This window comes from Onthophagus taurus, chromosome 1 (genome assembly GCF_036711975.1).
Source record: "Onthophagus taurus isolate NC chromosome 1, IU_Otau_3.0, whole genome shotgun sequence".
In the NCBI taxonomy this organism is placed as follows: domain Eukaryota; kingdom Metazoa; phylum Arthropoda; class Insecta; order Coleoptera; family Scarabaeidae; genus Onthophagus; species Onthophagus taurus.
The window spans coordinates 36,162,189-36,187,320 of NC_091966.1; the positions used below are offsets into that span (position 1 = coordinate 36,162,189).

The 25,132-nt window shown below is 33.3% G+C and overlaps 4 protein-coding genes and 15 non-coding genes across 19 annotated transcripts; 14 read left to right on the forward strand and 5 right to left on the reverse strand.

The window, feature by feature from the left end:
* The first annotated feature begins 18 nt into the window (after positions 1–18).
* LOC111421057 (transmembrane protein 223) lies at positions 19–1,007 on the forward strand. Its single transcript, XM_023054173.2, has 2 exons — positions 19–585; positions 639–1,007. The coding sequence occupies exons 1-2, from the start codon at positions 252–254 to the stop codon at positions 938–940; spliced, it is 636 nt and encodes a 211-aa protein (XP_022909941.1). The 5' UTR covers positions 19–251; the 3' UTR covers positions 941–1,007.
* LOC111421054 (WASH complex subunit strump) lies at positions 932–22,130 on the reverse strand. Its single transcript, XM_023054170.2, has 11 exons — positions 21,936–22,130; positions 21,781–21,883; positions 21,537–21,728; positions 18,273–18,481; positions 16,813–18,221; positions 16,540–16,760; positions 16,257–16,486; positions 1,676–2,122; positions 1,411–1,619; positions 1,210–1,357; positions 932–1,157 (listed from the first exon to the last, which is right to left on the reverse strand). Exons 1-11 carry the CDS (start codon positions 22,055–22,057, stop codon positions 1,001–1,003), a joined length of 3,447 nt encoding a protein of 1,148 aa, XP_022909938.2. The 5' UTR covers positions 22,058–22,130; the 3' UTR covers positions 932–1,000.
* On the reverse strand, positions 6,258–6,376 carry LOC111421160 (5S ribosomal RNA). Its single transcript, XR_002707160.1, has one exon. It is a non-coding gene; the product is annotated as a 5S ribosomal RNA (ribosomal RNA).
* On the forward strand, positions 6,602–6,720 carry LOC111422442 (5S ribosomal RNA). Its single transcript, XR_011642416.1, has one exon. It is a non-coding gene; the product is annotated as a 5S ribosomal RNA (ribosomal RNA).
* LOC111422438 (5S ribosomal RNA) lies at positions 7,039–7,157 on the forward strand. Its single transcript, XR_002707327.1, has one exon. It is a non-coding gene; the product is annotated as a 5S ribosomal RNA (ribosomal RNA).
* Positions 7,470–7,588, forward strand: LOC111422446 (5S ribosomal RNA). Its single transcript, XR_002707333.1, has one exon. It is a non-coding gene; the product is annotated as a 5S ribosomal RNA (ribosomal RNA).
* Positions 7,901–8,019, forward strand: LOC111422447 (5S ribosomal RNA). Its single transcript, XR_002707334.1, has one exon. It is a non-coding gene; the product is annotated as a 5S ribosomal RNA (ribosomal RNA).
* LOC139432655 (5S ribosomal RNA) lies at positions 8,332–8,450 on the forward strand. The gene has a single exon (XR_011642407.1). It is a non-coding gene; the product is annotated as a 5S ribosomal RNA (ribosomal RNA).
* LOC139432656 (5S ribosomal RNA) lies at positions 8,768–8,886 on the forward strand. The gene has a single exon (XR_011642408.1). It is a non-coding gene; the product is annotated as a 5S ribosomal RNA (ribosomal RNA).
* On the forward strand, positions 9,200–9,318 carry LOC139432657 (5S ribosomal RNA). The gene has a single exon (XR_011642409.1). It is a non-coding gene; the product is annotated as a 5S ribosomal RNA (ribosomal RNA).
* Positions 9,632–9,750, forward strand: LOC139432658 (5S ribosomal RNA). The gene has a single exon (XR_011642410.1). It is a non-coding gene; the product is annotated as a 5S ribosomal RNA (ribosomal RNA).
* Positions 10,068–10,186, forward strand: LOC139432659 (5S ribosomal RNA). The gene has a single exon (XR_011642411.1). It is a non-coding gene; the product is annotated as a 5S ribosomal RNA (ribosomal RNA).
* Positions 10,499–10,617, forward strand: LOC139432660 (5S ribosomal RNA). Its single transcript, XR_011642412.1, has one exon. It is a non-coding gene; the product is annotated as a 5S ribosomal RNA (ribosomal RNA).
* Positions 10,930–11,048, forward strand: LOC139432661 (5S ribosomal RNA). Its single transcript, XR_011642413.1, has one exon. It is a non-coding gene; the product is annotated as a 5S ribosomal RNA (ribosomal RNA).
* Positions 11,361–11,479, forward strand: LOC139432662 (5S ribosomal RNA). Its single transcript, XR_011642414.1, has one exon. It is a non-coding gene; the product is annotated as a 5S ribosomal RNA (ribosomal RNA).
* Positions 11,798–11,916, forward strand: LOC111422444 (5S ribosomal RNA). Its single transcript, XR_002707331.2, has one exon. It is a non-coding gene; the product is annotated as a 5S ribosomal RNA (ribosomal RNA).
* On the reverse strand, positions 15,047–15,165 carry LOC111421159 (5S ribosomal RNA). The gene has a single exon (XR_002707159.2). It is a non-coding gene; the product is annotated as a 5S ribosomal RNA (ribosomal RNA).
* Positions 22,131–22,190: 60 nt separating the features above from the next.
* On the reverse strand, positions 22,191–23,478 carry LOC111421098 (pyrimidodiazepine synthase-like). The gene is made up of 3 exons (XM_023054231.2): positions 23,209–23,478; positions 22,665–23,143; positions 22,191–22,612 (listed from the first exon to the last, which is right to left on the reverse strand). The coding sequence occupies exons 1-3, from the start codon at positions 23,417–23,419 to the stop codon at positions 22,388–22,390; spliced, it is 915 nt and encodes a 304-aa protein (XP_022909999.2). The 5' UTR covers positions 23,420–23,478; the 3' UTR covers positions 22,191–22,387.
* A 77-nt stretch (positions 23,479–23,555) lies between these two features.
* LOC111421099 (uncharacterized) lies at positions 23,556–24,623 on the reverse strand. Its single transcript, XM_023054232.2, has 5 exons — positions 24,440–24,623; positions 24,309–24,372; positions 24,057–24,249; positions 23,800–23,999; positions 23,556–23,743 (listed from the first exon to the last, which is right to left on the reverse strand). Exons 3-5 carry the CDS (start codon positions 24,245–24,247, stop codon positions 23,574–23,576), a joined length of 561 nt encoding a protein of 186 aa, XP_022910000.1. The 5' UTR covers positions 24,248–24,249; positions 24,309–24,372; positions 24,440–24,623; the 3' UTR covers positions 23,556–23,573.
* Positions 24,624–25,132: the final 509 nt, after the last annotated feature.

Below are 25,132 nucleotides of genomic sequence, written 5' to 3' on the forward strand. Positions count from 1 at the left end.
CTTTAAAAGATAATATGAAAGTTACAATATCTAATTAACTTATCAAGCAATGATTAATTTTATCAATAATTATTAATAAATTTATTTTTGATTTAATTTACTTAGATTAGAGCTTTTTTTTGACAATACAAACAAAATTTGAGGTTATTTTAATATTTAACGTTAATATTGCCAACATAAAAATTAACGAACTTCACGTTGGTGTGTTAAAAACGGGATAACCTCACATAACCTACAAAATAAGGTTTAATATGATTCTTTTTAATAATATAAAGCACATTCTTAAAGATAAATTACGTTATTTTATAAAACCTGTAAGACTGAATTCAACCTCTACATTAGATGTGAATACAAACGTTATAAAAGATGTTATTCTTTACAAATACGAAAATCCAAGATTTTTTGTTTATCTAAACGTTTTTGCAATAACCCAGTTTGGATTTTGGGGCTATTTGTCGCATTTTGCTTACACAACGTTGAGAGATGCCCCAGTTGAAGTTACACAAGAAACTTCTTGGTGGAGAAAGATCAATTTGGGGGAAAATAAGTATCGGAATTCTTTAGCTGTATTAAGTTTTATTATAGGTTTCTTTTTTATTTGTTCTTAAATTAAGGGATTAATTTTTGTTATATTTTAGGATATGGAATATTAACCGTGTCGTGGATGTTCACTTTAAGATCAGTAAGATATTTAGTTTTGAGAAAAGGTGGAGGAGAATGTACATTTGTTACTTACACACCCTTTGGAAAAAATCGAATGGTTACTGTACCTTTAAGTGACATGAGTTCAGTGCAAACAAGAAGTACTGCTACCACACAATTACCCATAAAAGTTAAAAATCATAATTTTTATTATATTTTGGATATGAAAGGTGAATTTAAAAACCCGACGCTTTTCGATTATACAGCTGGGTTAAAAAGAACTCTTAAATATAAATAATTTGTGTAAACATTTAATTATAATTTGTATATAAAATAAATATAATAAAAAGTAATCAATTTATGCATTTACAGTACATATTGATTGATATAAATAAAATAATTCATCTGGTACATGGTTCCTTAAATATTCTTTTGATGTTTTTGATAAGGTTGCATAAGAATCTAAAAATTTTAATGCTAAAAATGCATCTTGATTAACATCCATTGATTTTAAACTAAAAAAAAATGAAATATAAAATCCTTAGTATGATTTAATTAATGATTTACCTTGATTGCTTTGATAATTGAATAACATATTTACATAAATATTGTATAAATAAATCGTTTAAATTCGTATTAAATTGTTTAATAACTGTGTGCAATCCAAAAATTAAAGGGGGGCCATCATATTGATCGATTGTTCGTTTTATATTCCCTAAAATTAATTCAAAATTAATTTATTAACCATAACATTTTTAAAACACTTACCGCCTGATACAAAGAAATACAATTTTTGTAAATGAGCAACAACAAACATAAATAAAATGGAAGCATAGGCTTCCTTAGTTTTAACAGTAACATAAATTTTATTACATGGATTATTCATTCCGGTGTAATCAAAATATTGAGATAATTTAAAAAGGGTGTCTTCTGGTGGAGTTGGTTCTGAATGATTAAGAATATCACTTAGAAGAGCCCTAAAAATATTAAAATCCTTTATTATTGCATTAAATTAATGAAATAAAATACGTACTTATTTAACGCACTCAAAGAAGCTTCTAAATTTTTCGAATTAAACTTACACGTTGTATTTAAATGAAAATTAATTAAATTCCTTAATAATTGTAATTGTCCAATATTTAACACCAACTCTAAGAAATTAACGAATAACTTCGTGGTGCGATTAATACAATTTTGATAATATTTCGAAATGTTTGCGTTGGTTTCGATCGTTTTTAATTCACCGTTAATTGCAGACATAACATTCGTCCAGGTTACATTTTTATTGTCTTTATTCTCAAGTATTGTTATTACTTTTTGGAGATTTGTGGTTATCATAAATGAAAATAAACGATCTAAACCAACTAAACCGGTAACTTCAATAGCTGACATAATTAAATTAATCGTCTGTTTATTAACGATAATTTTCCTAGTTTTTACATCATACCACGTTGCGGTTTGTTCAATGTATGAAGTAGTTCTGAAAATAAAAAGAAATGTTACGAAATCAATTCGTTGAGATTAATGACAAGACTTAAACACAACCTAAAAAGACCAGGTATCATGCTATGATAACTTTGGTAATGGATAAACGAAATGTCTTGGTAGAAAGAAGTTGTCTACTGGCTGTGTTTATTGATATACGTGCGGCATATGATAATGTCCATATCCATACGTTGATCCAGATTATGCAGGGTAGAAATACTCCTCCAGTTTTTTCAGCGATTGTTCAAAAACAATACTCGGAGATTTTCTCCGAGTATTGTTTACTTAAGTTTACTTAATTTTAAAAATGACAACAGAACAAGCTACAGGGGCCACAGAGAAGTTCGATTTTATTCAATATACAGGGTGAGTTTTTTCCATGTTTAGTATGGAGATTTCGAAAACTAACGGAGATAGAGAGACGATTAAATAGGGAAAGAATTACAGTTTCATGAACTCAATTTAATGAGCTTTTTGTTTTTTGCATGAAATGCATGGCTAACTAGATATCAAAATTTGCTTAAGGGAAACAAACGTTTGCCTTAAACTGTCATAACCAAACGTATTTATCAATTGTTTCCATAGCGTACTACCTGAACAGTTTGCAAATGAAAAGAATAAATGGCTATAATTTATTTATTAATAAAAATACCTATGTCAAGTGGTATATCATTAGAATCGTTGAGAAAAAGCCTTTTCTATAAAGTCATGGTAAACTAGGGTTTCCATTAGAAAAATTACAAGTTTGTGTCATAACTCAAAAATTATTGCTTAAATAAAAAAATCAGTTAGACTGTTTTATCAAACATGTAATATCCTACAAATTTTTCCTTTACACATTTTTCCTAAAATCAATAATAACGGAGCAATAGGTATCGAACGATATAACGAAAAAACGATTTTTCGAGATATCTAGTTAGCCATGCATTTCATCAAAAAAACAAAAAGCTCATTAGAGTTCATAAAACTGCAATTCTTTCCCTATTTAATAGTCTCTCTATGTCCGCTAGTTTTCGAGATCTCCATACTAATCATGGAAAAAAACTCACCCTGTATATCTGTCCTCCCCTAGTCAAGAACAGATTGAACTTGTTGTATTGTACTTTTGCTAACATTGAAACTGCAGAAAATCACATGAATCGAGCACTAGAGGTCGTAAAATCCGTTCTAGTCAAACGACAACTTGAGATATCACTAGAAAAAATAAAAGCAGTTCTTTTCACTAGAAAAAGAAATATACATCATCCAATCATTGAATATGATGGTATTTGGGATATCATATCAACGGGAAACTAAGTTGGAAAGAACAATTAATACAATAGTGAAGGCCTGTAAAGAAGATATTAACCTAATTAAATCCTTAGCAAACTCGAAATGGGGGGGTGATCATATAATATTAAGTATTCTATACCGGGTGTCCCTTAGAAATGGCTCACCCCATATTTTTTTTTTATTGTTAGTGATATAAGAAACCTATTTGGAATGCATGATTAGGCCGTTAAAGCGGATTATTACGACATGAAATCATTCTCTTTGTACTTCCAGTTGTACCGGATGTGAGTACTAATTTCGCTATTTTTTTAAATCTATTTTTTTTTTCTTTAGTTGAGTAGACAGCATAATTTCACATAACTTTTACTTGAAAGAATTTTCACGATCGCTTATAATTTTTGAAAAAAAAATTATTTTCATTATTTTTTAACGTTTTAGTAGCTTCGGAAAATGTATTACAACTTTTGACGCATAGTAGCTATACTCTGTTTTTAAACCAGGAGGAGTATTTTAAATTTGTCACCAGATTGACCTTGAAAGTGATTGGTTGAATGCGAGGAAGGTTCACACACAGGCAATTTTGAATTTGAAGGTTAGGTTATTGATAATTCGACAGTTCGTGTCATTGTGGCAAATTTTGTTTAAACTCTTTTGCGTCTTCAATTAATACACCCATAACCTTAATGTTAATTTGTATGTTTAGTGTTGACGATAACAAACGAAAATAAATACAATAATAAGTAAATAAATAAATAATAATAATAATTATTAATTTAAATTTACCGCCAAAATATCTAGTGATATTTTCTGGTGATTTTTCATAGTGTAAATCTGACTTTCGCGTTTACTCCTCCTGGTTTAAAAACAGATTATAGGTTAATAGTATAAACTACGCTATCTTGATTTGCTATTTCTCGAGCAGTGATCACTGCTATGCTTTAGTCAGTGGTTCTTTTTTAATAATGGTGTAAATTAACAGTTGTATTAAATTAGTTTTAAAAGAAAAACGCGATCAAATAAGATAGGTATAGAGCAGGGTGTATAAAAGAGAGGTGGTGTATCGACTGGCGTGGCGTATGTGTTCTATATGGCTCGACCGGCAACGCGTAAGTGGCATAGAATAGTGGGGGTAAAAGGCCTAGTCGGCAAGCGGACGCGCTACGACAAGTTGTTTTTTTTCGACTGTTGTACCGCATAATTAAATATTTTATAAATAAAAATGGTTAATAAATGTTGTGTACCAAATTGTACTTCTGGGCATAGTTTCTGCGTTGAAAAATTTAGCCTCTTTATGTGTAAAAATACACACAAACACGTGCTGACAAAAAATTCGGTATAAACGATCATGTCATGTCGTGTAATAAATGGACAAATAAATAAAAGCCAATTTTTAACTAAATCTACGGCAGAAGGTTTACGTGTTTCATTACACTCCACACTAGATCTAACAAGATACTTGTTAGAAAAATGTGATTTTAAATATGTATTGACTGCAAAAATGAATCAAGATCCATTAGAGGTAGGTGTTAATCCAATACAACTTTAATTTTCACATAAAACGTTTATAGCGATTTTTTGGAAGCATACGCTAAGCTGGAGGATGTAATGACCACCCTACCTTAGCAACATTTTTACAACTTTACAGAATGTTGTCAGTGTATAAATTAGTTAAACCACCTAAATTTGGAAATTGTTCAATAGAATATGATAAGCCAGATACGAGTAAATTTGAATTTAGAGAATACACGGAAATATTTTCTAAAACCACCAATATATCCGAAAGAAGAAAACACATCTAAAAAATAAATTAGGCGGCCTCGTAGAAACATCTTCTTGGAATATTTCTGATATTCCCGTTGGTGATTTCGCTAACAGCGATATTTTGGATTGCGTCATTTATCATATGACTGAATTTATTTGTTTTAAGTTATTAAAACGAACTACATGCGAACTATGTCATAAAGCTCTTCTAGGCACAGGATGTAATAAGGAAGCAACATTAACTAATATAAAGGGGTTTTCTAACACATCCAAATATCCGCATGTTTCATTTAATAAATGAAATCGAGAATTTTTTTACATATTATATAAATAAAAAATCGTGTAGTATTAACGCCGACACAGTAGACGATATGATCACAAACTACAATTTTTCTTTTCCTTGTACCGATCATAAATATGAAATTATTAGTTTTGCTATACATTATTATATTCTCCGTAGAATGAAACAATTTGTGATACAAGAAGACGCTCAAAATACGAAACCTTCAGCTAATAAAAGAAAGGAATCGAAATTGCTAAAAACATAAATAGTTTACTAAATTGACATTCATTAGATTTTATTTTGTTTCACCTATTTATATATTTTATTACCCTTGTTAAAAAATAAAAATTGGTTGAATAAATTAGTGGTATTTTATTCGAACCAAACCTCTACTAGTCCTTTTACCCCCACTACTCCAGTCGATTTAAACGTTGCGCTTCACTAAGGCCCACTTTTACCACCTCTTGATAAATTTATCTGATAGATAATTACCATGGTTACAGCGGTTTTAAGCGCTCTCATTGGTTAAGAGCGCCAATTTATCTATCGGTTAAATTTATCAAGAGGTGGTAAAAGTGGGCATAACAGTCGTTTATCCACCTCTTCTTTATACACCGTGGTATAGAGCAATAGTCAGATCCAGAATTGAATATGGTTTGTGGATACTAAAGCCTATTCTTAAAATTACGATGAATAATCTTCAGGTAATGTCAATGTAAATGTTTTGCTAAATAATGTTTCCAAAGTTGCGTTTTATTGGTCTTATTAGAACAGTTCGTTACTAGAAAATGTTCGTTATTGGAAAAGCAAAAAAAGGCAACAGCACGCGGTGTTCCCAAGCGGTCACCCATCCAAGTACTGACCGCGCCCGACAGTGTTTAACTTCGGTGATCAGACGAGAACCGGTACATTCACTGTAGTATGGCCGTTGCCTACGTATAAAACTTCCTGCTAGCTTACGTTTGACCATAATAGTGTCACTTCAGAGTTGCACGACATATTCGGCGGGAATATAGAACATTATTATATTGCAATGTCATGCAACACTTTGCCTGACACGACGTATGTAATGCGTTATATTTTCCCGACAACACATTGTGTAAATCTGAAGTGACACTATTATGGTCAAACGTAAGTTAGTATGAAATTTTATACACAGGCAACGGCCATACTACAGTGAATGTACCGGTTCTCGTCTGATCACCGAAGTTAAACACTGTCGGGCGCGGTTAGTACTTGGATGGGTGACCGCTTGGGAACACCGCGTGCCGTTGCCTTCCTTTTTTTTTTTTTTTTGATTTCCCAATAATTTGATAAATAAGATTATTATCCCAAATATAGACGCCATTATCCGCCGTCTAAATAATACATGTGTGTTTACGGAACTGAACGCTCATTCATTTGAGGCGCTGGAAGCAGGAATACATACGATTTTTCGTCCTAGTTGGTGGAAAATATTATTATATTGCAACGCAATGCAACATTTTGCTCGACACAACGTATGTAATGCGTTGTATTTTCCCGATAACACATTGTGTACATCTGAAGTGACACTATTATGGTCAAACGTAAGTTAGTATGAAATTTTATACACAGGCAACGGCCATACTACAGTGAATGTACCGGTTCTCGTCTGATCACCGAAGTTAAACACTGTCGGGCGCGGTTAGTACTTGGATGGGTGACCGCTTGGGAACACCGCGTGCCGTTGCCTTCTTTTTTTTTTTGATTTCCCAATAATTTGATAAATAAGATTATTATCCCAAATATAGACGCCATTATCGGCCGTCTAAATAATACATGTGTGTTTACGGAACTGAACGCTCATTCATTTGAGGCGCTGGAAGCAGGAATACATACGATTTTTCGTCCTAGTTGGTGGAAAATATTATTATATTGCAACGCAATGCAACATTTTGCTCGACACAACGTATGTAATGCGTTGTATTTTCCCGACAACACATTGTGTAAATCTGAAGTGACACTATTATGGTCAAACGTAAGTTAGTATGAAATTTTATACACAGGCAACGGCCATACTACAGTGAATGTACCGGTTCTCGTCTGATCACCGAAGTTAAACACTGTCGGGCGCGGTTAGTACTTGGATGGGTGACCGCTTGGGAACACCGCGTGCCGTTGCCTTCTTTTTTTTTTTGATTTCCCAATAATTTGATAAATAAGATTATTATCCCAAATATAGACGCCATTATCCGCCGTCTAAATAATACATGTGTGTTTACGGAACTGAACGCTCATTCATTTGAGGCGCTGGAAGCAGGAATACATACGATTTTTCGTCCTAGTTGGTGGAAAATATTATTATATTGCAACGCAATGCAACATTTTGCTCGACACAACGTATGTAATGCGTTGTATTTTCCCGATAACACATTGTGTACATCTGAAGTGACACTATTATGGCCAAACGTAAGTTAGTATGAAATTTTATACACAGGCAACGGCCATACTACAGTGAATGTACCGGTTCTCGTCTGATCACCGAAGTTAAACACTGTCGGGCGCGGTTAGTACTTGGATGGGTGACCGCTTGGGAACACCGCGTGCCGTTGCCTTCTTTTTTTTTTTGATTTCCCAATAATTTGATAAATAAGATTATTATCCCAAATATAGACGCCATTATCCGCCGTCTAAATAATACATGTGTGTTTACGGAACTGAACGCTCATTCATTTGAGGCGCTGGAAGCAGGAATACATACGATTTTTCGTCCTAGTTGGTGGAATATATTATTATATTGCAACGCAATGCAACATTTTGCTCGACACAACGTATGTAATGCGTTGTATTTTCCCGACAACACATTGTGTAAATCTGAAGTGACACTATTATGGTCAAACGTAAGTTAGTATGAAATTTTATACACAGGCAACGGCCATACTACAGTGAATGTACCGGTTCTCGTCTGATCACCGAAGTTAAACACTGTCGGGCGCGGTTAGTACTTGGATGGGTGACCGCTTGGGAACACCGCGTGCCGTTGCCTTCCTTTTTTTTTTTTTTTGATTTCCCAATAATTTGATAAATAAGATTATTATCCCAAATATAGACGCCATTATCCGCCGTCTAAATAATACATGTGTGTTTACGGAACTGAACGCTCATTCATTTGAGGCGCTGGAAGCAGGAATACATACGATTTTTCGTCCTAGTTGGTGGAATATATTATTATATTGCAACGCAATGCAACATTTTGCTCGACACAACGTATGTAATGCGTTGTATTTTCCCGACAACACATTGTGTAAATCTGAAGTGACACTATTATGGTCAAACGTAAGTTAGTATGAAATTTTATACACAGGCAACGGCCATACTACAGTGAATGTACCGGTTCTCGTCTGATCACCGAAGTTAAACACTGTCGGGCGCGGTTAGTACTTGGATGGGTGACCGCTTGGGAACACCGCGTGCCGTTGCCTTCTTTTTTTTTTTTGATTTCCCAATAATTTGATAAATAAGATTATTATCCCAAATATAGACGCCATTATCCGCCGTCTAAATAATACATGTGTGTTTACGGAACTGAACGCTCATTCATTTGAGGCGCTGGAAGCAGGAATACATACGATTTTTCGTCCTAGTTGGTGGAATATATTATTATATTGCAACGCAATGCAACATTTTGCTCGACACGACGTATGTAATGCGTTGTATTTTCCCGACAACACATTGTGTAAATCTGAAGTGACACTATTATGGCCAAACGTAAGCTAGTATGACGTTTTATACATAGGCAACGGCCATACTACAGTGAATGTACCGGTTCTCGTCTGATCACCGAAGTTAAACACTGTCGGGCGCGGTTAGTACTTGGATGGGTGACCGCTTGGGAACACCGCGTGCCGTTGCCTTCTTTTTTTTTTTTGATTTCCCAATAATTTGATAAATAAGATTATTATCCCAAATATAGACGCCATTATCCGCCGTCTAAATAATACATGTGTGTTTACGGAACTGAACGCTCATTCATTTGAGGCGCTGGAAGCAGGAATACATACGATTTTTCGTCCTAGTTGGTGGAATATATTATTATATTGCAACGCAATGCAACATTTTGCTCGACACGACGTATGTAATGCGTTGTATTTTCCCGACAACACATTGTGTAAATCTGAAGTGACACTATTATGGCCAAACGTAAGCTAGTATGACGTTTTATACATAGGCAACGGCCATACTACAGTGAATGTACCGGTTCTCGTCTGATCACCGAAGTTAAACACTGTCGGGCGCGGTTAGTACTTGGATGGGTGACCGCTTGGGAACACCGCGTGCCGTTGCCTTCCTTTTTTTTTTTTTTTGATTTCCCAATAATTTGATAAATAAGATTATTATCCCAAATATAGACGCCATTATCCGCCGTCTAAATAATACATGTGTGTTTACGGAACTGAACGCTCATTCATTTGAGGCGCTGGAAGCAGGAATACATACGATTTTTCGTCCTAGTTGGTGGAAAATATTATTATATTGCAACGCAATGCAACATTTTGCTCGACACAACGTATGTAATGCGTTGTATTTTCCCGATAACACATTGTGTACATCTGAAGTGACACTATTATGGTCAAACGTAAGTTAGTATGAAATTTTATACACAGGCAACGGCCATACTACAGTGAATGTACCGGTTCTCGTCTGATCACCGAAGTTAAACACTGTCGGGCGCGGTTAGTACTTGGATGGGTGACCGCTTGGGAACACCGCGTGCCGTTGCCTTCTTTTTTTTTTTGATTTCCCAATAATTTGATAAATAAGATTATTATCCCAAATATAGACGCCATTATCCGCCGTCTAAATAATACATGTGTGTTTACGGAACTGAACGCTCATTCATTTGAGGCGCTGGAAGCAGGAATACATACGATTTTTCGTCCTAGTTGGTGGAAAATATTATTATATTGTAACGCAATGCAACATTTTGCTCGACACAACGTATGTAATGCGTTGTATTTTCCCGATAACACATTGTGTACATCTGAAGTGACACTATTATGGTCAAACGTAAGTTAGTATGAAATTTTATACACAGGCAACGGCCATACTACAGTGAATGTACCGGTTCTCGTCTGATCACCGAAGTTAAACACTGTCGGGCGCGGTTAGTACTTGGATGGGTGACCGCTTGGGAACACCGCGTGCCGTTGCCTTCTTTTTTTTTTTGATTTCCCAATAATTTGATAAATAAGATTATTATCCCAAATATAGACGCCATTATCCGCCGTCTAAATAATACATGTGTGTTTACGGAACTGAACGCTCATTCATTTGAGGCGCTGGAAGCAGGAATACATACGATTTTTCGTCCTAGTTGGTGGAAAATATTATTATATTGCAACGCAATGCAACATTTTGCTCGACACAACGTATGTAATGCGTTGTATTTTCCCGATAACACATTGTGTACATCTGAAGTGACACTATTATGGTCAAACGTAAGTTAGTATGAAATTTTATACACAGGCAACGGCCATACTACAGTGAATGTACCGGTTCTCGTCTGATCACCGAAGTTAAACACTGTCGGGCGCGGTTAGTACTTGGATGGGTGACCGCTTGGGAACACCGCGTGCCGTTGCCTTCTTTTTTTTTTTGATTTCCCAATAATTTGATAAATAAGATTATTATCCCAAATATAGACGCCATTATCCGCCGTCTAAATAATACATGTGTGTTTACGGAACTGAACGCTCATTCATTTGAGGCGCTGGAAGCAGGAATACATACGATTTTTCGTCCTAGTTGGTGGAAAATATTATTATATTGCAACGCAATGCAACATTTTGCTCGACACAACGTATGTAATGCGTTGTATTTTCCCGATAACACATTGTGTACATCTGAAGTGACACTATTATGGCCAAACGTAAGTTAGTATGAAATTTTATACACAGGCAACGGCCATACTACAGTGAATGTACCGGTTCTCGTCTGATCACCGAAGTTAAACACTGTCGGGCGCGGTTAGTACTTGGATGGGTGACCGCTTGGGAACACCGCGTGCCGTTGCCTTCCTTTTTTTTTTTTTTTTGATTTCCCAATAATTTGATAAATAAGATTATTATCCCAAATATAGACGCCATTATCCGCCGTCTAAATAATACATGTGTGTTTACGGAACTGAACGCTCATTCATTTGAGGCGCTGGAAGCAGGAATACATACGATTTTTCGTCCTAGTTGGTGGAATATATTATTATATTGCAACGCAATGCAACATTTTGCTCGACACGACGTATGTAATGCGTTGTATTTTCCCGACAACACATTGTGTAAATCTGAAGTGACACTATTATGGCCAAACGTAAGCTAGTATGACGTTTTATACATAGGCAACGGCCATACTACAGTGAATGTACCGGTTCTCGTCCGATCACCGAAGTTAACCACTGTCAGGCGCGGTTAGTACTTGGATGGGTAACCGCTTGGGAACACCGCGTGCCGTTGCCATTTTTTATTTTTCATTAACTTAATAGACAACCTAAGCCTTGACGTCACAGAGATGGGCGGAGCTTATACTGACTCCAAACAAGTTCGTTGCTAACCACAGTTACTAACGATAAATCGCCAAAAAGTGTCATTTGAAATGTCATCACTTAGTTTATTTTATTTTAACACTAATGAAAAATTGCATATGGTGATTTACCGTTATACTCTGTTTTTAAACCAGGAGGAGTAAACGCGAAAGTCAGATTTACACTAGGAAAAATCACCAGAAAATATCACTAGATATTTTGGCGGTAAATTTAAATTAATAATTATTATTATTTATTTACTTATTGTATTTATTTTCGTTATTTTCGAATTGTCAATAACCTAACCTTCAAATTCAAAATTGCCTGTGTGTGAACCTTCCTCGCATTCAACCAATCACGTGCAAGGTCAATCTGGTGACAAATTTGAAATACTCCTCCTGGTTTAAAAACAGAGTATAATTGCCAAAGAAAACTTCAAGGTATAATTAATGTTTGTAAACAAAACTAACCTTACCTAACATTCCTTCACGCTATAATTGACATTACAAAAGAAAACTTCACGCTATAATTGCCATTACTAATTTCCAAAGAAAACGTCATGGTATAATTAATGTTTGTAAACAAAACTAACCTTACCTCACATTCCTTCACGCTATAATTGACATTACAAAAGAAAACTTCACGCTATAATTGCCATTACAAATTGCCAAAGAATACTTCATGGTATAATTAATGTTTGTAAACAAAACTAACCTTACCGAACATTCCTTCACGCTATAATTGACATTACAAAAGAAAACTTCACGCTATAATTGCCATTACTAATTGCCAAAGAATACTTCATGGTATAATTAATGTTTGTAAACAAAACTAACCTTACCTAACATTCAGCGTCTGAAGACACAGGGCTAAACCCGAAACTTAAAAATATACAACTTAGCGCTGAATAACAATTAAAACTAGAACTAACACTTGCACTAGAACTATACTCTGTTTTTAAACCAGGAGGAGTAAACGCGAAAGTCAGATTTACAATGGGAAAAATCACCAGAAAATATCACTAGATATTTTGGCGGTAAATTTAAATTAATAATTATTATTTATTTATTTACTTATTATTGTATTTATTTTCGTTTGTTATCGTCAACACTATACATACAGATTAACATTGAAGTTATGAGTGTATTTATTTCAAAATATAATAAAAAAGGGTTTAAGAACACAAAATATACAATAATGACACGAAACTGTCGAATTATCAATTACCTAACCTTCAAATTCAAAACCAAAATTCAAAATTGCCTGTGTGTGAACCTTCCTCGCATTCAACCAATCACGTGCAAGGTCAATCTGGTGACAAATTTAAAATACTCCTGGTTTAAAAACGGAGTATAGTAACGAAAATGTTTGGAGTCATCTCTATGACGTCAAGGCTTAGGTTGTCTATTGTGACATTCCATTTAAAATAACGAAGTAATGGTCCATTTCCGGTATATCAGAAAGTTGCAGAAAACTGAAAATATTTTAGCTGAATCGCGTTCCTCGGATAAACCCTGTATGCAAATTTACATTAAAATAGTGCCAGTAGTTTTCCATATACAGGGTGCACCATTGGATTCTACGTGAAAAAATCTATTAGAACCCGTTTCTACTTTTTTACTAAGTTAGTACTGGATAGCCGAGATACAGGGGTGTCTGAAAATCGTAAATTTTGAAACACTTCCTGTATATCAAAAACGAAGAGGGCTATGAAAATTTGATTTGTGCCATTGTAAGTTTCACAAAAAAGTAGATCAGGTTCGCGAAAACCGCAACTTTCTATCTTTCATAATAACTGAGATACCCTGCAAACCCATCGAAATTTGGACACCTGTACAATGTGAAAGAAATCGTTTGCGCATCTTCTTTGCTATGACATTAATCATTCGCGTAGCAATTACTGCTATAATGTTCAATTCATTGATTTGTTGAAGTTCTAGAAGTTCTTCAAATTACAAGAAAGAGCGATGGTTTTGTTGCTACAGAGTAAGATGTCTTGCACTGGTTCCAGGAATATTATAATAGTTTTTATTAGTAAAAGAACCTTCTTTGTGGATGTTGCATCATTTAAGCAGTGTTGGCTTTGGATGATATCAGTTGAATTATTATATACCGGGTGAGTCAGGAGGAACGGACCAAACTTTAGGAGTGTATTGTACACTAAAATATAATGTAAAAAAACTGATATGTCCTTATCCGATTTTCTTTTTTTTTATTGCATGACTCTTACTGCATAACTACAATTAAACAAAATCTTAAACATTAAATATTGATCATCAACGTTATTTTAATGATTGTTCGAAAATATCGCCATTAACTTCTAAACATTTCCGGCTTCATTTACAAAGAGCTCTTGTCGAAAATGAAAAAAAAATGAAAATCAGATAACAACATGAGTTTTTTTACATTATTTTGAAGCGTACAATACACTCCTAAAGTTTGATTCGTTTGTCCCGATCCACTCTGTATATAAGGAGATATAGCTCAAATATGTGTAGAAAGGTGTAATTGAAAGCTAATAAGTGGAGTGGTTTTATCAACGATATGAACACGGCTCTTGTAGGCATGAGCTTGTATTAGATTAATAGTCTGTTAATAGATTAAAAAAACATAAAATCTACAGGATAATTCAAATTCGACCCAGACCATTGAGATCGCAGAAACCATGTTTCACGAAAACCAAACGTCGTAGAAAATTTCTAGTTGTGTCACGACATTTTTCATAAAAAGTTGCCTTAAGAATGTTTTTTCAGATTCATGAAAAAACGAAAAATAATGGAGTTATAGGCAAAAAACGAAAAATAATGGAGTTATAGGCAAAAAACGAAAAAGTAATTTTTTTGTTTTTCGGCCATATTTTAAAAACTAAAACGGCTAGATAGAAAAACTTAGTTGAAAAATGATGGCCTCTAAGATACGCAACTTTGCCCCCATTTAACCATTTCTGTATCTCTTATGGTTTCTGAGATCCCAATGGTGGGGGTCGAATTTGAATTACCCTGTATATTTTGATTGAAAGTGTAAAACATATTCTTATTTATTAAATTATTAAAAAACCAAAAAGAAGGCAACGGCACGCGGTGTTCCCAAGCGGTCACCCATCCAAGTACTAACCGCGCCCGACAGTGTTTAACTTCGGTGATCAGACGAGAACCGGTACATTCACTGTAGTATGGCCGTTGCCTACGTATAAAACTTCATGCTAGCTTACGTTTGACCATAATAGTGTCACTTCAGATTTGCTAGATGAAGTATATGTTTAAATGTTAGTCGTGAAAATACATTGCATTATATACGTCTCGTGTTTTAATATATTATGATGATGGAGGAGTCATGACTAAGATATCCGTTTATTCCACCAACTAGGACGAAAAATCGTATGTGTTCAGAGTGTTAGAAGATAGGAGAAGTAACCATCTGAAGGTTACTTGAACTTTAGTGAATTGCAAATTTAACAGGTTGAAAGTAAAATTTACATTTCAGTTTTCAAGTTGACAAATGAAATCTTTTGCAATATACACGCATTATTTAGACGCCAATGTAATTCTACTGCCGAGACATGAGTTGAAGTACACAGTAAGAAACAGGAAGTAAAACCTTTTCTCAATATGTATCCATTATTTAGAAGCCGAAGCAGCTAAGCTGCAGAGGCAATTTGGACGAGAGTTCATTGTAATGACACTACAATTGCTTTTAGTAAGAGTGTTTTGTTTAGAGGTTGAGGTTGTTCTGCAGCCGAAATTGTGAAGCACACACAAGTATAGATAAAGGCACTAAACTTCTTTGAAATCGACTGTGCGATTGAGTGCTGAGGCAGTGGTTCGAGTATTTAGAAAAAGAACAGACAGTAAAACCTTTTTCAATATTCATACATGATTTAAAGTGTAAATAATATTACAGGATCACCTCCCCATCTGGAATTCGAATAGAACATGCGCTATGCCCCACCTATCTGTTCAAAATTTGAATTTAAAATACCCCACTATGCGAATGTAGCGAAGAGGGTGATCTAGATTCTAGACCATATCTTTTTCGCTTGTCTAAGATACTGTGATCAACGACAGAAACTATTTGCAGGTCTATTTAAGAAACATATATATTTACCAATATTCCATTTGAGATATGCAGGCATTCTACTGTGATAATGGTGGTGATGATTTTGTCTATGATATATTTAAGGTAATCCAAGTCTCCAAGGATCCTCATAGTTATATATCAGTTTATTTATTAGGTTATAAATTCAGAACGCATATCTTAGTTATATAATACACTTACTTTGTATCTGTTAGACGAATAATTTCTCTTGCTAATCGGCCAATAAAATTTTCGCTAACAGTATCAATCGGGGAATAACTTGGTATAGGAATTATTCGACTTTGATACACACTCTCCCATGCATGGACTTTATTTCTTAAAAATCCGTTACATTCTTGCTCGACGTTGTAATTAATTATGCGTGTAACTTCTTCTTGCCAAGTTTTTAAACCATTTATGCTTACATAATCCTTAAATCACAAAAAAATTTTATAAAAAATTAATAACAAAAAGAAATATTTACCTGGATGTATTCAAACGAGCGTTTATAACCGTCCATAATAGCGGCTAACGTTTTTAATTTACTCAAAAAATCTTCATGTTTTCCTTTTGGGGAAAACACCAATTCTTTGTGAAGCGCTTTTGAAATGTGTTGAACAAGTTCTTTGCGAATACCATCGTCTAATAAATTTTTTGGATCCAAACAAATCACACCAACTAAAGTACTTTTCATCATTCGCATTCCTATTTGAACATAAGCTTTAAAATAAACTTAATCTGTATTTAAATAACTTACCCATACTAAATAATGAAATTGAATGTGTTAATTTAGCGTATTCAAAGCGTTCTTTTAATTGAGCATATTCCCTAATTTTATCTTTATCGAGTTTAGTTGGTAATTCTTTTAAAACATTCGTTTGCATCTCAATGATTTTCGCTAATTTTTCAAACATCATCCTTGGAATAATTTGAAGCACTTTGCGCATATATATTTCAAGTTCTCCGCTAAAATACTGAGAAACGGAAACGAAATCTTCACTGTGAGCTTGATTAATACGTAATAACGGGATTTCTAACGCCGAGGCTAGTTTTAAAAAAACAGCTCTTAATTGAATTACTAAATTAGGATCGCGTTTAATGCCCGATTGCATGATTGGGGTGTATGAATCGATTAATTCCCATGCATAGCTTATATCCCCGATTATTTGCATTGTAATTAAAATATCTTCTTTTATATTCATGTTGCCGATCATTTGATTTAAATATTTACGCGTTTCGGATAAAAATTGAACGATTTGCATGTGAGCGTCAAGTTGGTGATATTCTTGCACTTCTTCTAAAGCTTGAATAAGTTGAATTAGTTTCCTTGCTGATGCATTATCAGATTGGATTAAAGATTCGACTTGTTTTGCTATCTCTAAAAACCATTTGTTTAAGCTGGGATTTTTTTCAACTCTGGTTAAAGGTTTGGTGCCACCAAAAACTTCTGAGAGTTCGATTAAGCTGTTGTAACTTTCTTTTTTTAGGTCTTCCCAATTTTGTTCTTTTTCGCTTAATAAATTTTTGAATATATCCCGTGTTATTAGCTCTAATTGGGCGGTGTGTAATAATAATTTAAAAATATGATTATTTTCACACTTCGATTCGGTGATGACCATATCACGAATTTGTTTGCTTTTTTTATTCTTTTCATCCACGCTCGATGTGTGTAAAACTAACCAGCGTACAACTACGTTACAATCTTTTAATAAATTAATTATATTGTTAATAATCGATAGTAAATTATCTCTTGTTATAATTCCTTCTTGCAAATACTTCGATGTTAAAGCGTATAATTCCTGAATTTTTCTGTTGTGTAAGTCGGATAAAAATTTTACGTTTGATACTTCTAAAGTGTTATTTAAAGCGGTTCTTGCTGCTTTAAAAGATTCCCAGGATTCTATTAAATTGCAAGTAAATCCCATGTAAATTGAAACAACCCAATTATCCGGGAAATATTTATCAACGATTTCGCGCATTATCGCAGTTTGATTGTGTAAAATGTTTGTTGAAAAAAATAAACAGATGTATAACATTGCAGCTTGTGATGATAAAGCCGTACTTCGATGTTTTGTACGTTGATAAACTGTTAATTGGTTATAAATATCATCTGAACGTAAACGCCCAATCACTATATCAACGTAAGACGATGGTAAAGTTATTCGACTAAAACGAAAATTCTTAATTAATCAAAATACGATAAATTCTAATTAATACCGAAAATAATCTTCTGGATAGTTATTCGGTTTTTTTGTTGTTAAACCCGTATCTCGTAAGAGTTTACATACTTCATCTATACAACTTTGTGTATCACTTTGTTGAGGTGTATAGCGATAATAAGCTACTAACAGTCTTTCTCTTATAATTCCTTCAATATGGGCATCAACTATTAGTAACATGGTACCATATAAATAAAGAGCTTCGCACTATTACAAACAACAAAACACAACAGAAATAACAAACAGTAGCTATTTGAATCATTAATGATAGTGAGGAAAAGTGGATTTCTGGTGAAATCATTGGTAAACAGGGTATATTTTCATAAAACAACGAATAATATAATCAGGCTGGGGGCCGTTAACTGATAAGAGTACCAATTCCGATCGGTTGACGACGACTACGAATTTAGGGGGGCATAAACAGGGCCGTAATAGGAATTTTGGGGTTCATACATAAAATCTGAAGATTTAATTCTATAAATCGAATTTGATAGAACGGATAGATGAAGGATGTCAGATATGGAAAAAAGTAAAAGTATGTTCAGAGATATAAAGCCGACACCAGAAGGGAGACGAATGGATACAAAAGGGACAATGAGGAACTTAAGGGGAAGATTGTGGAACAGGAGGAAAGTATAGATTTATATAGATAATAATAGATATGCTAGGAAGAGAGGTAGGGCGTAAAAATGTGGTAATAAAGGGAATTAAAGAAGAACGATTTGAAAGTTATGAAAAGAGAGAGAATGAGGTGATTAACTTGATAAGGAATATCGGAATAAATTTAACAAGCGATGATATTGACGTCACAAGTAGAATAGGAGCATATAAAGAGAACAGGAAGAAGCAGAAGGATGGATATCCTAAAAAACGCTAAAGAGTTGAAAGGAACGAACATATGGATAGATGAGGATTACTCTAAGAAAATTCAGAAAGAGGAGTTAAAGCTTGTTTACAATACAATAAAATAATTGTAAAGGGTGAAGCAAACGACAAGGAGAAGATAGTGGCAGGAATAATAAACGTACAGTTTCGGAAATATAAATTCCTTATAAATTCAAAAAACTAAGTGTAGAAAGAAGAGGACACTTTACCGAGGATGAAAATGGCAGGAGAAACGCAAGAAAAAGCAGGGAGAAAATAAGAAAGTTATAAAGATGGGAACGTGGAATATTACAACTTTAACGGGAAAGAAAAGGGAAATAATGGAGGAGATGAAGAGGTAAGGAAAAGCATACAATTATCAAACAATTATAGTCTATACTTTTCAGGAGTCCAAGAAAATACATGGAGCAATAATATTAATAATTATAACAGAGGAACTAAATAGAAGAGTAAATATAAGTATGCATCAGTAAATTCAAGAATTTCGGGAATTGAGAATTGATCTAAACGGAAAAGTGAATATAATTCAAATCTACGCACCAACGGAAGGAACAGAAGAAGAAGAAATACGAGATTTTTACTCAAGTCTGCAGAAAACCTTCGATAAATCCAGAGAACAAGGAGAGGAAGTAATTATAATGGGAGACTGGAATGCGAGAATAGGTAATGATATACACAAGGGGCCAGATAGTATAGCAGAATATGGGGATCAGGGAGAGGCAGTGGTGAATAGAAATGGGCAAAGAATGAGTCAGATGAGGCAAGATAGATATACGTTCGTGGCGGAAGAAAGGAATGCTAAGAGTATTATTAATTACATCATATACACCTGGAATCTCCAAAACAAAGTCGAGGAGGTACTGACTGAAGCAGAAATGGGAACCACCCACACACTAGTCATGGCAACTATTAATAATAAAGAAATCGAAAGAAAAGAGATGAAGAAAGACTAAAATACCAAGAAAAAACAAACAACAAAAACTAGAACAAACAAAGAATTTAACACTGGAAGAAAGGTGGAGAATTTTTAAAGAGATAATGCGAAATAAAGCTATGGAGGTGTGTGGAATGAGAAAATATAATAATCAGACAAAGACAACACTGGTGGAATGAAGAGGTCCAACAGACAATCAAGAAGAAGAAAGTGTCATGGAAGAAATACATAAGAACGAATTCGGAAGAGGATAAAGCAAATTATAGAACGAACAGAGATGTAGCTAAGAATATGGCTAGGGAGGCGAAAAAGAAACGTTGGGAACAGGATAATAGAGATGGGCAACTATACATTATATTCTTGGACCTAAAAGCAGCTTTTGACAGGGTTAACCATAGTATTATATGGAACTGTCTAGAACGACTAATGGTACCACAAAAACTAACAAAAATAATTGAAAACCTGCACAAGAAAGTCAAGAGCATAGTACAAATGAAAGGAGAAACATCAAAAAGTTTTGAAATGAGCAAGGGAATAAAACAAGGCGATAGCCTGTGATAAAAAATACAAGAACAAAAACAAATAAATATCAAACAGTAATAGGTTATAGAAGTTTGGAACCAGTAAAAATAGATAATTTAGTATATGCTGACGACATAGTACTGATAGCAAAGAACCATAAAATGGCAAGGAAGTTAGTTGAAATATAGACAAAAAAAATTGAAAAGATGGGCCTAGAATTGAACGTAAATACGTGTAAAATCGTGATAATAAATAAAAAGGAAATAAGAAATAACTCAAAAGAATTATTTATGAAGGAACAAAAGATGGAAGAAGTATCATCATACGAGTACTTGGGCAGTATAATATCACAAGATGGAAGGATAGATTTAGACATAAATGAATAAGGTAAATAAACAATATATATCATACTCTAAACAGAACAATTTTTGGGAAGGAGGTAGATAAAAAGATAAAATTGAAAGTGTACAACTTGGTGGTAGTCCCAATAGTAACATATGCCAGTGAATCATGGACTCTCCAAGATAAACAAGAAGGAAAGATCACAGCAATGGAAATGAAATTTTTATGGAAAGTTTTCATGGGGAAGAGAAAGTAGGATAGGATAAGGAATGAGGAAATAAGATCAAAAAGCAACTGAACTGGTACGCCCACATAATTAGAATGGAATATAACACAATAGCAAAAAAGTATTTGAAGCAAAGAATAAGGATAAGAAAAAGAGGGAGAAAGACCTATAAGACCTATAAAGAAGTGGGAGGAAAGAATAGCAGAAATTAGGAAGAAGAGAGGGAATAGCAGATATAAAAGAATCAGCCAGGAACCTGAGGGAGTGGAAGAAGTGGATGGAGGAATAGGAAAAAGATTTATCTGACGCCATCAGGTATAAGGATTAGAATTTGTAATTTAATTTATTAATACCATTAACTGACGACCTTCAACATCACTAAAAACACTCTCCAACGATTGATGTAGATACATCCCATCATTTAATTCGTCGATATAATGTATTAAATCAGTAACGTAGGTATGAATACTTTTAAAAACCAAATAAAATCTTTGTATGATTTGGATGTGGTTGTCGCGAAATTCACCATCCAAATCTTGGAGCGCCTACAAAATTTTTACTATAAATAAACGTCGTTTAGAGTATTTTAATAATTACATCATTATTTTCAATTTTATATTCTTGCGCTTCAGCAATTTTAAAATAACCAAAATCCAAGATTATTTCCCCATACTTTTGGGCATCTTGTTTGCTTTGTAACCTATAATTAAAACACGTATTATTGAAGAAGTATTATAAAATAAGTTACTTACCGAAACAAATTAGGAATGTAATCTTTTAATCTTAAAATTTCCGCTATAATTGCGTTACCTCTCGACACCAATTGAAGAATATTTTGGCCACAAACATTATTTTCTGCTAAGAAATCTACCATTATAATCTATTTTATTATGAAATTAGTGTTTACTAAACAGTTTGTTTTAATTTTTGATTGAGGTTATGTGTAGTTGTCAAATTTCGTTATTACCAACTTAATTTTTGCGGGAAATTTGTAATATATACCAATATTTGCTAATTAATTCTTTATTAAATTTAATCAAAATTTTAAACAACTATGGATCTAAAATAACATTTTGGAAGACCAATTTTAAGTCATAATTGGATGAAATATATATAATAAGTATTCAAGGCGCAAGTGGAATTTTTAATTTATGCTTTTGTGTTAGGAGTATAAAGCTTTTAAGTGGTAATTATTTATCCCGTTTTAAATAGCGTCATAATCAGGTGGCAATTCGCCGACTTTAATCTGAACGCTCTTATAGAACTTTTCAGGTCCGTGGTAAATTCCAGCAACAACGGGGTGTTCTTGCATTGTTTTTCTCCATTTTCTAATTACCTCCAATTCATTGGATTCAAGGGGAAGTTTTTCTCCTAAAACTATTACAACGGTTCCGGCTCTTTCGGCCCAAGGCCATAAAACATAATCAAGCTAAAAAATATCACTCAAATTTCAAAATAATAATCCTAAAATAATGTTTTACCATTCCAGGAGTTTCTCCGCCGAAATATGTAGTACCGCGTTGTTTTAATTCATCATTCAATTTAGTTAAATTAGGCATGAATATGTTTTTCCATTCTTGAGGGGTCTTTGTTTCCTTTTTCAGCACCAAATCGATAAAATTTCCATGTAATTTTCCAATAACATCAAACAAAGCTATATCTTTTTCTTTTTGAGTAGGGTCAGATGGGTAAAGTGGTGGATTTGGATATTCTTGATCCAAATAGTTACAAATATCCAAACTTTCCACAATTACTTTATCGCCTATTTCTAAAGCCGGAACTTTACCTTCAGGATGTAATTTAAACAACCATTCAGGTTTGTTGATTAAGTTAATATTAACCGTTTCGAAATCAAGATTTTTAGCTCTAAGAACGAGCCTCACCCTGTGTACAAATGGGCAATATTCCATTGAATATAAACGAAGCTTTTTCTCATCGCTTTTTGGTGGGCATTCAGACCCTTAAAGTAAATAATAATTAAGGTTATTAAAGATTATTTAAGGAGTTATTTAAAAATTCAAATACCTGCACCTAAATGTTTCAGAGACATCTTTGAAATGGTTGAAAACGAATTGATTTTATGCCTACAAGAGGAATGTGATGTAACCTTGACCTTATTGAAAAAAACTGGTTTAGGTTGAATCGACTTTTTATATAAATTCCGGTTTAAATGGATAACTGATTGAAAGTGATATGTCTTATCACGTAGTATTGTCAACTTATTTAAAATCAACATTTACTTATCATTTTAGGTTAAGTTATTATTAGCAAAAGGATGTGGTTTGAAGTGGTTATTGAGTGGTAGTACAAGTTATGTTGATTGGATATGTTATTTTTTTCTATCAGCAAAGATAATACTAATTAAAACACTGTTAGTTTAAAGATAACGTTTATTTTTTATAAAAATGTAATTTTAAATTTTTCATAATTGCTTTACGTTGGAAATCAACTTCTTTAAAGCAAAATTGGTTTAAAATCGCGGGACATTGGTACTCTATAAGTTCTTGGCACATAGATCCATTCCTTGAATTAGATATTTTAAAACTGCTTTTTGAATTTACTAAAAATATAAAAATTGCATGATTAATTCAACAAATTTAATAAATTTATGCTTACAACAAAAATAGTTTCCAAATAAACATGTGATATGAGCTGAATTGATAAAATAAACATCATTTTGATGATTTCCTTTTATATCATAATGTCCAATGGCGTGATTTTCAAGATAAGGCCAATGAGATAAATGTTCTGAGTATTCTACAGAGTATTTCCAGTGATCATAATTTCCACTTTCATCAATAATATTAAAAGATATTCTAAAATATAAGTATTCATTTAAATCAAGTAATTAAGTAAATACAAAATTTTTGTACATTGTGGGATTTAAATCTTTCATGTTACTAAAATCAGCTACATATTCCCAAACATCAACTGGTTTTATTTTCTCTAATAGCAGAGTTTCTTCATGCTCATACGTTTTTCTTCTAAAAAATAAATAAAGTGCTAAAAATATCGTTATTATATATGATACATTTCTTTTTTTCCAATGAAAATTTCTCATCATGTCTAAAAATTTAAAAATTAAATCAATCTTAAAGGTACTCTAAAATGTATTTTATAAATACCTAGAAAGTGAACATTTTTGTGTCTTTCCGCCCAAGTTTTAAACTGATGTACCAGATGCTTTTTCTAAAAAAAGAGGAAGTGAGCCTGATTAGAATAAACATTCAAATGAAATGATAAACAAAACGCCTACGGATTTTTTTAAATGAACTGCTTTATCTTTCTCCAGAATAATTTCAAAAATTTTAATAAGAATTGATACAGTTTCAATAGTTTATGGATTGTGTCCTAAAAAGTGACCAATTTAAGCGTTATTAAAGATGAATTCAACAGCTGATGTCTTGGTTAATAATCCGCTGAAGAAGCTTTTCTTAAAATATAGGCAATCCAAATTACTTCAAAAATTACAACCTCAAATACTTTATTATTTTTTGGTGTTATTTAATTCTCATAACTCCGGGGTGGGTTACAAATATATTTTAGAATGATATCATTCATAAACTTAACAATTCTGGAATCAATTTGATTAATTTTCTGTTAGTTGATATTTTAAACTTTTTTGGAAAAAATTTGCAATAGCGCAATAAATCCTGTTGTTACTTGTGCAACAAGTAATCATTGTTGTACTGCTTGTTGCAGAAATTAATTGCGAACACTCTGTGAGAGTGAGTTTATACTGTCGTTTATTGTTACTTTCTGTGTACAATTAAAACATACTAGCTACAACATACAGAATGTGTCAAATGTCTGGAATATAGCCAGACAGAATAACTTCGCCATTTCTGATTTTAAAGAAAAATGTTTCAAATAAAAAATTCTTTATTAAATGTGGTAAATTTTTTGGCTATATTTGCTTGGTTGCATTGTTTTTGTTTCGTTGCTATGG